The sequence below is a fragment of the Lacerta agilis genome, chromosome 17 (genome assembly GCF_009819535.1).
Source record: "Lacerta agilis isolate rLacAgi1 chromosome 17, rLacAgi1.pri, whole genome shotgun sequence".
NCBI lineage: Eukaryota > Metazoa > Chordata > Lepidosauria > Squamata > Lacertidae > Lacerta > Lacerta agilis.
Window position 1 is genome coordinate 38,577,823 of NC_046328.1, and position 14,446 is coordinate 38,592,268.

Sequence of the window (14,446 nt, forward strand, 5' to 3'; positions counted from 1 at the left end):
CTGCCTCTCGCAGTTTGGCCAAACTCATGCCAGTCGCTTCGAGAACACTGTCCAACTATCTCATCCTCTGTCGTCCCCTTCTCCTTGTGCCCTCCATCTTTCCCAACATCAGGGTCTTTTCTAGGGAGTCTTCTCTTCTCATGAGGTGGCCAAAGTACTGGAGCCTCAACTTCAGGCTCTATCCTGCCAGTGAGCTCTCAGGGCTGATTTCTTTGAGAATGGATAGGTTTGATCTTCTTGCAGTCCATGGGACTCTCAAGAGTCTCCTCCAGCACCATAATTCAAAAGCATCAATTCTACGGCGATCAGCCTTCTTGATGGTCCAGCTCTCACTTCCGTACATTACTACTGGGAAAACCGTAGCTTTAACTATATGGACCTTTGTCGGCAAGGTGATGAGAGGGTGGATTGCCATGGGCTAATTGCTAGTTCTGGATAGGGCTGTTTTTCTCATGCAGCTTGTGCTGTCCCATCCCCAGTGCTGAAACAGCAACCTGCTGCCTTTTTCATTTACGGTAATTTGGCTCAAGAAATTGCATGGCCTGTGTGTGTGCCAACTGAAATAAAAATATACCAAACCTCGTGGATATTAACCACAATCTTTGTACACCTTTACCATCAGGCAATGATAACATTCTTCAAAGGGTTATTTTACCAAATGTTATTGAGACAAATAACACAGTACATAGCATGGTGCCCAACATACACACTGTAAACTCTCATGAGATCTAGAGCAGGGACCAGATATGATACAACGGCCAGCTAATTAATGCACGATTGGTTTCTGTGGTCCTACAGCACCTTGAGCTGGGCTGGGAGGTCCAGATACTTGGCTTTCTACACTTCAGCTCTGAGAAAATCTTGGTAAGGGGCAACCACAGACCTAAATCTATACCCAGAACTCATTGAAAATCACTCCCCGCATTGTAGTGTAAGGATAGTGTCTGACACCAAAGCCAGAGGTTTCCAGCAGAGATTTTTGAAGAGCTTCCAAGCCTTGTAATAGCAAGCACAGGAGCCAAGTGTTGACTGGGCTGTGGCCAAAAGAGGATATCTGGGACACATGAGGAGGGAAGCATTTCCAGGCCTGGGGGGACCCCAAAGTTTGCAGAAGTACAAAAAACTGAAAGCAAAAGACTTAATGGGACACCTTCCCCCCCAAAAGAGAATAAACCAAATGAGGATTATACTGCAGAGTGAACATGCCTAAAGGAAAATGGAGAACAGGGTGTGTGTGTGTGTGTGTGTGTGTAAGTGTAACATTCTGCTTGGAAGGAACAGCTGATTGGAATCTAGAATGGCAACATATTGTTGCAGGACACATTAATTCCCCCCCCAAGTACTTCAAACAGCAGAGGGTGGAATCTGGAACTAATAAAGAGAGAGGCTTTGAGCATTCTAGAGTTCAGCCTCAGACAGGCCCAAGAAAGGCTCCTGATATGAGAAATCTGAGAAGCCGAAGGCCAATGTGCAGACAATAGGTTGGGGAGAAATGGAGCCTTGGTTCAGGAACATGGGAAGCTGCCTTTGGTCCATCTAGCCAGTGTTCTCTACACTGAATGGGAGCAGCTCTCCAGAGTTTTAGGCAGGGAGTCTTTTCCCCCAGCCCTATCTGGAGATGCATTCAGGGGTTGAACCTGGGACCTTCTGCATGCGAAGCAGATGTTCTGCCACTGAGCCATGGCCTTGCCCAAGTGCTGCATACTGCTGAGTCAGACCATTGGTCCTTCTAGCCGAGGACTGTCCCTGAGCTAGGACCATTTCTTCCACCGCGTTGATGTGCAAACACACCCTGTTGCACCCACCCCTTTCCCACAAGCAGGAACCCATCTTCATTCCGGTCCCAGTTCATGAATTCCATCATTCAGGATGATCAATCCGTGGCAGCATCACCTTCCTCTTAGCTTTGTTTAAAACTAGAATGTAGGAGCGCTAGTTTTGCTTTCATGTTTACTTCGATACACCATGAGCACAAGGATAGGATTGATAGCACAGTCAAGAGTCCACAGCCCTCTTACACGGAGCAGCCCAAAGGGACGTCTATTGTGACAGCTAAGAGGAGATCCAGGTCTAGCAGTTGGATGACAGGTTCTATCCTGAGCGTGATGTTGCATCCATTCATAGACGGCCTCTCTCTTGCTTAAAAACAGCCATGGACAGGCTTACTAAAACATTTATGGGATGTAAGTCTGAATATTTATTTACTGACGTCTTGTCCATCTCAAAAGCAGAGTCTTCCTTTTATCCATGTACGTGCATGTTAGAATGGTTCTGTTGCATGTTGCTGCTGCCCACAATGGCTTACATTTCAGGAGAAGAGTGTTGGGCAATCTTTCAGTCTCTACCAATCTGCCCAATTTCCCCCTGGATGGATATCTCAAGTCTCCACCTCCCTATTTGCTCTTTTTGAGGCAGGCGGAAAACACCATTGTATGGACTGGCCTTTTGGAGAATAGTTTGCTCCATAGTTTACAAAGCCTCGGATCGTTCTCCCTTCCAGGGTTCAGCTTTAGCAAGATATCCTCAAGCCACTTTGGAGTGAGGGCTTCCGGCCATTTCAGAGTGAGGACTTCTAGTAACTTCGGAGTGAGGGCTTGTAGCAGAAAACAAGGTTTCACAATAGAAGGGGGGGGAAAGGGAATTTTGCCCTGGAAATATTCTCTTCTCTTCTGTGCCAAAAAAAGCAAAATCAAAAAGTAGCCTTGGCAAGTCCCAAGTGGTGCTTAGAGGGTTTGGCACATAATTTGGTTTTTGGCCCCTGCAAAGGTGATGTTTCTTGACAAAATCCCTTTTGCTGGATCCTGTTGGGAAACATAATTACCGGTATATTTATAAATCAGATAGCATATTGAGGCTCTCCCATAGAAGAGAGGACAAACTGCTTCCCCTCTACTACATTGAAGGGTCTTAACTTAAGGAGGGTAGATCTCAGTTGGACATGAGAAGAAACGTATTGATGGTAGGACCAGTTTGACAATGGGAACAACTATCTAGAGCTGTTGGGACTTTCCCTTATTGAAGGTCTTCAAGAAGAGGCTGGTGCATGACTACAATCACACACAAACATATTTGCATGCATAGGTAAAGGGTAAAGGGACCCCTGACCGTTAGGTCCAGTCGTGTCCGACTCTGGGGTTGCGGTGCTCATCTCGCTTTATTGGCCGAGGGAACCGGCATACAGCTTCCAGGTCATGGTCAGCATGACTAAGCTGCTTCTGGCGAACCAGAGCAGCGCACAGAAATGGCGTTTACCTTTCCGCCGCAGAGGTATCTATTTATCTACTTGCACTTTGGCATGCTTTTGAACTGCTAGTTTGGCAGGAGCAGGGACCGAGCAACGGGAGCTCACCCCATTGCGGGGATTCGAACCACCGACCTTCCGATCGGCAAGCCCTAGGCTCTGTGGTATAACTCACAGCGCCACCTGCATCCCATTTGCATACATATATTTGTGCAAAAATAATAATAATATCACCGTTTGATTTTTTTAAAGCCCATCCAAAATATCATGGAGCTTACCAGGCCTATGTGACTTCTTCAGAAGAATTGTCTGGGGTCCTTCGGATCTGGTCGTAAATAGTCGTGACAAGCCGTTCTTTCTGGGGGCTTCTCTCCGCATTATTTTCCCGGAGACCTAGGGACTAAATGCAAATAAGGAAGAAGTTTGTTTGTTTGTTTTTAAATGATGTAGCATTTGCTGAGAATAAAAATGAGCCCCCCCCAACACTTGGGAATATAGGAAGCTGCCACATACTGAATCAGACCATTGGTCCATCTAGCTCAGTATTGTGCTGACTGGCAGTGGCTGTCCAGGATTTCAGGCAGAAGTCTCTCCCAACGCTATCTGGAGATGCTGGGACTTGAACCTGAGACCTTCTGCTTGCAAGACAGAAGCTCTCCCACTTTCCTTAATCTGAGCTGAATTGGTGTAGCTGTGGAGAGATGTCTAGTGGTTGGGCTCACATGTCCTCTTCACAGGCCAGTAGCTAAAGAAGGACCTGTGAGGTCCTGCAGTGGTATATTCTGAAGTTCAGTAGACCCCACAGCCAAGCTCTTGAGGAAATAATTCCTCCTTCTGCAAAACTGCCCTGGGCTGAGCTCGGCTTCCACCCAGCAGAGGAGAGGCCCAGTGGGGGGGGGGCCTCAGGACAGTCTCACCTTATTGTTACCTTCTGGGGGGCTCCTTCGAAGGATCTCTGCATACTGGGGGTCTGAAGGGCTCTCCTCCACTTGCACAGTTGGAATGGTAACTTGGAAGAAGAAAGAGATTGAGAGAGATCTCTGTGTGAGAGATTCTACATTGCTTTAGGTGGGGACTGTTTCAGCCTGAGCAACCTTATGAGGGCCACATGCCAGTGGTGGGTGGGGCCAGAGGAAAAGTGGGTGGAGCAACAAATGTAAACGCTGCCTTAGTCTACTTTCTGCACAGACTTACAACCCAGTCTCTATCCTCTACCCAGACAAGAAAGAGGCATTATCTTATTCCAGCCATGCATAAGTCCTGTATTTGAGGTGTGAAGCTGGCCCAGGAAGGGGATGTGACCTGGGAGAACTTCTGAGGTTAGACAGAGAGGTTTGGAGGGTCACATTTGCCTCCTCCCCAGATCTCAGGCTCCTCACCCTTCCATTTGAACATAAATCTTGTCTAATCTTGTTGCTTCTGTGACAGTAACAACAGCCCAGCTTGCAGTTATTAAGCATGGGGAAGTTTTTGTCAGTGGGGAGAGACACTTATGAGGAAAGCTTCCACAGGCAAAGTTTTTCTGCAGCAAGGAGTTCCTAAAGTCACAAAGCTTTTCAGAAAAGATGGTGGCATTTGCATTTAGCTTGCACTCCTTTAAATTTCTTTATTCAGTTAAGTTTTATCCAGCTCTTCAGTCAAAAAGCCAACCAAGAACAGCTTCCAGTTCCACAGAAACATGGCAGTCCCTGCTCTTGAGACTTACAGTCTAAAACAGACATGGCTCAAAAGGAAAGTAGATTGGGAGGGAAGAGGAAATAAGCAAACTCGGGTAAAATTATTTAACTCCAAGTTGTTCCGACGACCAGCAGGGGTTGAAGTGTTCTGTGACTCATGAGTTTCTTTAAATGTGACATACTTAGGGTTGTAGGAGAAAGGACTGGAATACTTCAAACAAATGTTTGGCTCACCAGCTTCTGCTGATTTTTCATTATTGATCCTCCAGCACCAGAAAGCAGCCCCAAGACTCAGCACTAGCAGGATGAAGGTCAGGACGACGTAGCCTGACTTGGAGAAAGACGCCTCAGCTGTTGGGATTGAGAAGGGTACAGAGGGTCAGAGCCAGCTTGCAAGATCTACTACACACAGACACACACAATTCCAGCGGACAAACCCCTGCTGCTGCTTTTTGTGTCATTCCTGGGAGCTCACAGGAAAAAAGAAGTGTGTAGGTCACACAGCAGTACAGAAGCAGCAGCTGTAGAGCATTACCCAGATGCTCACAGCAAGTACACAAAAAAGGCAGGACTCTCGAATGTCAGGCAGAGGTTTCAGAGAAAAAGAAAGGGGAGAGGGAGAGGGAAAAAACAGATTGACAGAGGGATATCTGATAGTGTTATAGACCAGTGTTTTTCAACCACTGTTCCGCGGCACACTAGTGTGCCGCGAGATGTTGCCTGGTGTGCCGTGGGGAAAATTGAAAAATTACTTTATATATAGTCAATATAGGCACAGAGTTAAATTTTTTAACATTTTCTAATGGTGGTGTGCCTCGTGATTTTTTTCATGAAACAAGTGTGCCTTTGCCCCAAAAAGGTTGAAAAAACACTGCTATAGACCATCCACAAGTTACAGAGAAACTAGGAGAGGAAGAGTTGAATTGCAAGGAGAGATGAAATTACAGAAACGGGTAAGGAAACAAGATGGGGTTAGGAAATCCAGTGGTGAATCAGGAAATAGAAAGGGAAAAGTCTAAGGGTCAGGGAAGCCAGGAAATCTGTCTTCCTGGCTTTGCATGATTTTGCCCCAGTACACAAGACACCTGGATCATTGTCCCCAAGGGGGGAGAGGAGGAAACATAGACATCATTTAAGAGTGCCGAGCCGTTGGTTGTGTTGGCGCGGGCGAGGAACTGATTCTGACTGAGCAGTCACGGCTGCAGAGACTCTGTAATTCCATTATAGACAATAATGTTGGTCTCTAAGGTGCTACTGGAAAGAATTTCCTATTTTGTTTCGACTATGGCAGACCAACACGGCTACCCACCTGTAACTCAGACAATAAATAGTTTTAGCTTACCTAGAGGCTTGTCGTTAATCATGAGCAACATCTAAGGGAAGGAGTTCCCCTGACACTTCCTTTTAAAACACACACACACACACACACACACACACACACACACACCCCTATACCTCCACTCTGGCAGATCCTCTGCAAGTCAAAGGACACGATCTTGTGCTCGATGGGGTTGCTGGCCGTGCAGGAGTAGGTGGTGTTCAGGGAGGCAGGCAGCAGCGAGAGGCGGAGAGTCTTGCCATCGGGGGAGACCTGGTATCTGTCGGAGCTCCCGAGCTCCCGGATCGGGTTTCCTTTCCTCCAAGTGACGTTGACCTGCTCCCTTCCCGGAGAGAGACACTGGAGGGTCACATTGCACCACTTGGAGGTGCTGGAGACCAGCTGGCTCTGTATCCGCGGAGTAGAGACAGGTTCTGGGTGGGGAAAGATGAGAAATGATATGCGGTGGATGTTAGACAACATGAACTTTGAACAGATGTCACAAAGTCACTCTCAGGATTTAGGAAACCAGGAGCTCCCTCTTGCTTTCCAAACAGGACATTGCATTTCTGACTTCTCACACTGAAGCCAGATGAAATCTACTCTCTGTTTCTAAGCACAGTAAAACTGCAGAATCCTGCATTTCAGAAATCCCAGTCATGAGCTTGTAATGTTTTAATAAATCCAGTATCCAAAGCGCAACAGAGGAGGGGAAATAGCTCTCCCATTTCCTCCCAACACCTCAATATTTCTTAGTAATGAGCTGCGGATAATGCTGGTTCTGCTAAAAGATCAGATGAAATCAACACATTTGCCTTTTTTTTAAAAAAAAAATAATTGTGCATAGATGTTAATTTTCCTAGGAAAATAAGTTCCCAATTTGTCTCCACAGCACTTCCCACACACTTGGGGAAACTCAGATGGATTTTATGATTCTGTTTTAATGGCAGATCCTAAGATTACTGAATTTCAGTAATCCAAAGCTTACTGAAAACACAGCGAAGATCCCTGCTATAGCCATCAAAACTAGGCCACAACTGTCAAAGGAAAGATGAATTCAGAGTCAAAAGTGTCTGCAATTTTTTAAACTACATTTGATTGCTCATCAACTCTGCTTTACTTAAAAATACATAATGTGTGGGTGGGTGTGTACACACACACACACACACACACACACTGTGGTTGTCTTGAATATTGAAGGAAGAAACTTTCAAATTCTCACTTTCCCAATCTTAAATTCAGTTCTACACTTCAGTATATGTGTGTGTGTGTGTGTGTGTGTGTGTGTGTGTATTCGTAACAGCATTTTAGTGTGAATTTCTCCTAATATACACATTTTTGCATGCAATTTTCCCTAAGATGCATTTTGTATGTTACTGTAACTAATATTTGCATTTTTAAAATAGAAAACCTACCACAACCTAGGCATTTTTGTCCTCATTACTTGGTTAAAGAACTGCATTGCAAAATTCAGAAAAAGTGCAGATTTTGAAGGATGGCTGTGTTTTGGCACTCATTCCGCCCGCCCGCCCCCTGAAATTCTGCATTAATGTGAACAGATCCCTTGCCTTGATAACCCTATCCTGTATCTGATGTTTATGTACTGTCGACTGAATAAACAAAAGTATACTATTTCTGGTAAAACGGGGAGAGAGATGGCAATTTCCTTGGGCTAAAAATTGAAATTCTGCTGATTATTCTATTTTTAATATGTATGAGTGGACATGACTAACTCAGGTTCATTAATTTCCATTGGTCAACATGAAGTATAAATGGATACAGCCTAATAACCCACCATAGACCATGAGGCGGAAGATCTGATCCTCAACGATAGCTGGGAATAACTTCACTCGGGCCCCAAAGACACCGCTGTCATTCAGCTCCAATGCCTTGATCCTGAGCGTCTCATTGTACATTTCTACCCTCTGCTTAAACCGGTCACCAGGATCAGGCCGCTCGAATTTCCCATCCCGAAACAAAGCCACCAGCAGCGCTGGGCCAGATCCAGCCCGGTAGCTCCACTCGATCTCCTTCAGTTTGGCCTGTGGACCAAGGTTCACGGAGAGGGCCACCGAACCTCCCAGGACCCCGTTCACCTGGCGGGGAGGGGTGTGTGACTGGCCATCAATGAGATCTGAGGATGATACAGAAAGGGAACGGAACAGTAATAATCAGAGAAAAGAGATTTGTACACAAAACATAGGGATTTGTGGGACAGAATTATTTTTCTTCCTAGCTCTAGGCTTAGAGTGTTGGAAGACATAAAAGTAAAGGTAAGGGGACCCCTGACCGTTAGGTCCAGTCGTGGACGACTCTGGGGTTGTGGCACTCATCTCTCTTTACTGGCCGAGGGAGCCGGTGTACAGCTTCCGGGTCATGTGGCCAGCATGACTAAGCCACTTCTGGCGAACCAGAGCAGCGCACAGAAACGCCGTTTACCTTCCCACTGGAGCGGTACCTATTTATCTACTTGCACTTTGACGTGCTTTCAAACTGCTAGGTGGGCAGGAGCTAGGACCGAGCAACGGGAGCTCACCCCGTTGCGGGGATTCAAACCGCCGACCTTCTGATCAGCAAGCCCTAGGCTCTGTGGTTTAACCCACAGCACCACCCGCGTCCCTGTTGGAAGACATAGCACAGTCTAAAAGAAAGTACTTCTTCATGCAGCACATTGTTAAACTACAGGTTTTGCTCCCACGAGAGGTAGGTCACCAACTTGATTGAAAGCTGAATCTCCAATGTTGTGATAATACTCACAACCATGATATTTTAGCCAACAATCCGCAGAGCTAGCAGGGTGGACCCAACCACTTTTTTATTCAATAGGAGAATTTCCCATTGAACATACTATTAAGTTGGATATGAGTGTTCTAAATATCTGTGTTTAATGTTTGTAGTAGCAGTAGGGGCTGCCACCCCTGCTTACTTCATTTGCCTACCCTTCCACGACACCTAGTCAACTCCTACTCCCTTTACATCTGCCCAATTCCCCCTCCCTTTATACCCCACCTGCCCCCTCGCTTATCCCCTCACAGCTCACCCCAAACTCCCCTCCCATCAGAGTTTCCTCCACCACCCTCTCCTCCCATCTCACCCCAAACACCAACCCTTTTTAAAGGAGGAGGAGAGTGACTTCAGAGAGTGGTTTGACCTACTGCCTTCTGAAGTGCCCCCCCTCCATTAAACCTCATGGCAGCCATGTTTAATGCAGGGGGGGAGGTGCTTCAGGGGGCAGTTAGACAAACCCCTCTTTGAAGACCCCCTTTATGTTACACAGCTCACATGGCCACACTGCTTGCTTGCTCACCTGCCTGCTGCTCTGTAATCAAGCAGGAGTTAGTGTGGCCCCCTATCAGCAACCACATGAACTTCAGCATGACGACAACCTTACATTTTTATGCATATAGGAAGAAAATACCACCCATAGCAAAAGCCAGCTAAAGCCTGTGTGCAATCTGTTATTTTCCTTTTAAGCATTAAGTCATAAAGCCCACCCACCATCTGGAGACTTTGTTGAACATGTGTTCACAAGCAGCTTTCTGCACACTTCAGGGAAAGGCTTTCTAGCAAAATGAATTTGTGTCATTTAAAGTCTATTGTTCTGCCGGAGAATCAGATTCTTAACCAATCTTGTCTTGTTCTGGGAATAAGTGGGTGTGAAGATGAAGTTAGGCAACAAGGTGTCACTGTTTCAAGAATTTGGACAAGGTCTTAGGTACATATGGGCATGTGGCTGTGGAGAGGAGGGCACTCCCCTAGGTGGCGCTGTGTCAGAAATATCCAGACAAGGTCCTAGATGGACAGGAAATGGGATGACCCCAGTGGCGTAGCAAGTGGTGTGTATTGGGGCAGGCCACCCCAGGTGCCACCCTGGAGGGGGTGACACTCTGGGTGCCCCCCTGAAATGCCCAAGCCGAGCCCCACAGCTGCCCGGTAAAAAGCCACGATCGGTGGTGGGGCTTGCAAGCCTGCTCTGCGCATGCTTTGCTATTTCCGGCTTGAGTGGAGGCGAGGGGCGAGCCAGGGAGGGGCATCAGCAGTGCCCCTCCCTGGCCTCCCCCTCGCTCTGCCCGCAGCCCAAGCAGCAGGAAGCAGCAAAGCACGCACCAAGCAGGTTAGCCGTGTGCTTTGCTGCTTCCTGCTGCATAGCACACATGCGCAGCATCGCTACGGAGCGGTGGTGCGCATGCACGCTATGGAGTGACACCCCACCCCGGGTGCCCCTGGGTTTGCTGCTCCGGGTGGCCAAGCGGCTTCCTCTGCCAGTGAATGACCCACTGGCAAATTCTGACGAAGACCTGGATCTACTCATGACACTCTTTTTTCCATTCTATTCCTCCATCTACTCAGGCAATAATTATTGAACCTAACAATGTTGACTGTGCTGTTAAGGGCTCATTCACCTGCACACCAGTCAAGCCATCTTTGGCTAGCATTGATTGCCAGTCTGTGTTGACCAGACATTCCACCTATGCAAGAGAAAAAACAGGCAGAATTCAGACCTCAGAATGAAAATATAGGCACATCAGTGGGGGACCCTTAGCTCCCTATAGGTGTGCTCTACTGCATACTGGAGAGATTGATATGAGTTGGATACATTGCCAAACTGAAACACAGCTATTGGCTCCATCATTGTAAACCAGTGTTGCTTGGGTCCTGATCAATATGAGCTCTGGGTCGTTCCACTTGTCACAGGGGGAGCAATTAAGAAATCCCAGAGCCAGCCTTTTTACTGTGTTGCACCATGATCCCAGGCCGGTTTCCTGAGAAACAAGTCCCAATGAATTCAGCAGGGCTTAGCTTCCGGGGGGGGGGGGAGTGCAGGTTGGGGAAGGAATCTGATCTTTGCAAATTACATTAAAAGAGCCTGGGGGCTGGAACAGGCCAAAGGGGGCCCATCTAATCCAGCCTCCTGTTCTCACAATGGCCAAATGCTCCCCACCCAAAAAAACCCTAGGTACCTAGATAAACTGCCTCTGGATCTGGAGGCTCCATAGGAATATAGGAAGAACCTGCTGCTGGATCAGGCCAAAGAGGGCCCATCTAGTTCAGCATCCTGGTCTCACAGCGGCCAACCAGATGCCTCAATGGGAAACCAACCAAAGCAGGATTCGAACACAAGAGCAACTCTCCCCTCCTGTGGTTTCCAGCAACTGGTATTCAGAAGCGTTGCTTCCTCTGACTATGGAGGGAGAGCAGAGGCATTGTGGCTAGTAGCCACTGTCCTTCTTGTCCCCCAATTCCCATTTATAGCCATCCAGGATGATGCCCACCATTACACTGTGGATTCCATAGTTTAACTATGCATTGTGTGAAGAGGTCATTTCCTTTGTCTGTCCAGAATCTCCCCTCACTCAGCTTCAATGGATGGCCCCGTTGGGTTTTGGTATCATGGGAGAGGGACATGGTTTCCTCTCAAGCTACTTTATGGTGGATAAATCTTATACATCTCTATCACGTCTCCAAACTAAACCCCACCCCACCCCACGCAAAATTGCAACTTTTCCTCAGAAGGGGAAGCATTCCAAGCATTAGACCATTGTGCCTGCTGGCCCAACATGATCTGATCTGCCCCTTCTGAATGAATTTTTGCAGGTTGCATCTTAGCTGTGCACCCTATTTCACACTTCTCTGAATGCTGCAAAGGAAGATCTCAGCTCAAGGAACATATCAAAAGTACATTTAACAGCGCATATTTTGGGAATGCACATTTAGAAACACACATTTTGACAGGCAATGTTTATTTTAAGGGGAATGTGTTTTTAAAAAAAGATTTTTCCACTAAAGAGACCACGGTCTCCACTGACCTACATTCCAAGGAAACCAAACCTGCGTAGATGCCTGGAACCCCTGGACTCTCTCACCAATCAGGGATTGGGGTGGCATGCAACAAAATGGTTCTATTTAAGCACATATATTGTTATAGATTTGGGGGATCCCCCTGAACCCTATAAATTAATGAATGCAAGGATTGTGGTTATTTGGGTTGGGAAGAGAGAAATATAAGCTGCAGAGGAATTCCTGGGTAGCCTGGCCAAGCTAGGGCCATTAAGGGAGCAATAGAGGGCCATTGAGGGCCCTTTGAGGACTGTTTCCAATGCAAGAGAACTCTTCTCCCTCCCCCTGCCTTGAGGTGAGAACAAAGATGCGGGTTTCAAGGGTTGCCAAGGTGAGGGGGGTGTTTGATGGGACAGGAAATGGGAGTTTTCAAGGAAGGGTTGCTGTGAAGGAGAAGCAGGAAAAAGAGCTGGCATCCATCTTGGGCTGGCTGGCTGAAGGCCACTTGTGCTGCTATGGGGTGCCAGCACCTCTTGAAAGGACCGTGCTGTAAGATTTGGACTCCCTTCATGCAGACCGAAGGTGTAAATAGGTGAATGAACCACATTTCTTAAAGCCACGGCAGTTTCCGACGCACCTTCGATTCTCTAAATGAGCATAGACCCTGTGTGAGTGCCAGGGACCCTGTGGGCTCTTGCCACCTCTCAGCAGAGAGAGAGGGGCAGGCACCCGGCATTCCCAGACAGTCTCCCATCCAAATACTAACCAGACCTGCTCCTGCTTAGCTTCCGAGACCAGACCAGATTTGGGGTGTTCAGGGTAGTGTAACAATATACAACCTGAGCATAAGACAGATCTTGCATCCCCATTAGGTTTTCAGGTGAGCCCCCAAACCCAGCACAGAGCTAACATCTCTTTGTATCTCCAGCTTCTGGCTTGCTTCTAGCTCTGACCACCCCCCCCCCCCACTCTCAAGCTATTGTTCTCCTAGCAAGCAGCCAGGTGAGGGGATGAAGGAAAGGCCCATCCATCAGCATGGAGGCCACCACCACTTAGGGCTCAACCATACTTTCCCTTGTCCCATGACAATCAATCAGGATTTCTGCAGATTTGCATTTGTTCCAATTCAGCAGTAAAGAGCAGGTTTTCCCAGGGAAGGTGGCAGGGACAAGAGAAAAACTTCTCCAACCTGTGCCTAGAAATCATGAGAGAAACTGAAGCGTGAGTGAGCCTTAGTTGTAGCTCTTGCAACCTATCTCATTATTTTGGGATACTGGTGAGGTCACCAAAGGACCCAGCTAAGGCCATTCTCTTACAAAGAAACTCATCTGACTAGTTCAGCAATAGAATCCTCTGTTCAAGTCCAACCCTCACTGGGTACAGGACCCCAAGAATTGGAAGGGGCTCAGGGCATCATCCAGACTGCCAAACCCACATCAACAGATTTAAATAGAATTCAAATGCAATTTGTGTGTGTGTGTGGATTTTACAGAAGCAACCCTGTCACTTATTGCAGGAAAGGGGTAAAATGGACTTATAGGCGAACACATGACAAAGTGATGTGGGCTGTGCCAACACTGATTTGCCAGTCTCTGCTGCAAACTTAATTTCCTTGGGGGGGAGGGGAGAGAACAGGAGAGTGCGTAATAAGACTATTTCCAACACAGAGGCGTGACACAGATCCCAACAGCCTTGAGAGGTCACTGGCGATTCAAGGACCTGATTGCCCTCGGTCAGAGATTGGGAACATCTGCAGCCCTCCAGATGTTGGTGGGCTCCAGCTCCCATCCTTCATCTCTGGCCGTTGGCTGGGATGCCTGCCGTGGGCTTGGAGCCCAACATCTGGAGGACAACAAGATTCCTCATCCCTGGGCAATGAAAAACCTATGTGGGGGGGGGGAGGGAGGGAGGGGAGAGAGAGAGAAAGACAGAAAAAAGCCATGCGCTGCTGAACTTTGCAATTTGGATGATACCATTCTATCTTCTACTTTTGAGTTATGAATTATGAATCTATCTTTTGAATTATGGTGCTGGAGGAGACTCTTGAGAGTCCCATGGACTGCAAAAAGATCAAACTTATCCATTCTTAAAGAAATTAGCCCTGAGTGCTCACTAGAAGGACAGAACCTGTAGTTGAGGCTCCAGTACTTTGGCCACCTCATGAGAAGAGAAGACTCCCTGGAAAAGACCCTGATGTTGGGAAAGATGGAGGGCACAAGGAGAAGGGGACGACAGAGGATGAGATGGTTGGACAGTGTTCTCGAAGCTACTAACATGAGTTTGGCCAAACTGTGAGAGGCAGTGAAGGATAGGCGTGCCTGGCGTGCTCTGGTCCATGGGGTCACAAAGAGTCGGACACAACTGAACGACTGAACAACAACAACAATACTATCTTCTCCAGAATCTGGATCGAAATCTCTAGTGGCGCCCCTG

At 47.4% G+C, this 14,446-nt stretch overlaps 1 protein-coding gene across 1 annotated transcript; it reads right to left on the minus strand.

Moving 5' to 3' along the window:
* Nucleotides 1-1,686: 1,686 nt before the first annotated feature.
* LOC117061467 (SLAM family member 5-like) lies at nt 1,687-9,612 on the minus strand. Its single transcript, XM_033174305.1, has 7 exons — nt 9,543-9,612; nt 8,031-8,369; nt 6,373-6,669; nt 5,152-5,268; nt 4,159-4,250; nt 3,520-3,641; nt 1,687-2,804 (listed from the first exon to the last, which is right to left on the minus strand). The coding sequence occupies exons 1-6, from the start codon at nt 9,610-9,612 to the stop codon at nt 3,525-3,527; spliced, it is 1,032 nt and encodes a 343-aa protein (XP_033030196.1). The 3' UTR covers nt 1,687-2,804; nt 3,520-3,524.
* Between the last annotated feature and the right edge of the window lie 4,834 nt (nt 9,613-14,446).

What these genes read in the sequence shown, in the direction of transcription:
- LOC117061467 (XM_033174305.1), bottom strand. Translation starts at nt 9,612, where the DNA reads ATGCTGAAGTTCATGTGGTTGCTGATAGGGGGCCACACTAACTCCTGC. An exon ending in TGAAAAATCAGCAGAAGCTG is followed by an intron (nt 4,251 to 5,151) that starts GTGAGCCAAACA and finishes TCTTCTTCCAAG; the next exon opens with TTACCATTCCAACTGTGCAA. An exon ending in CCCCAGAAGGTAACAATAAG is followed by an intron (nt 3,642 to 4,158) that starts GTGAGACTGTCC and finishes ATTTGCATTTAG; the next exon opens with TCCCTAGGTCTCCGGGAAAA.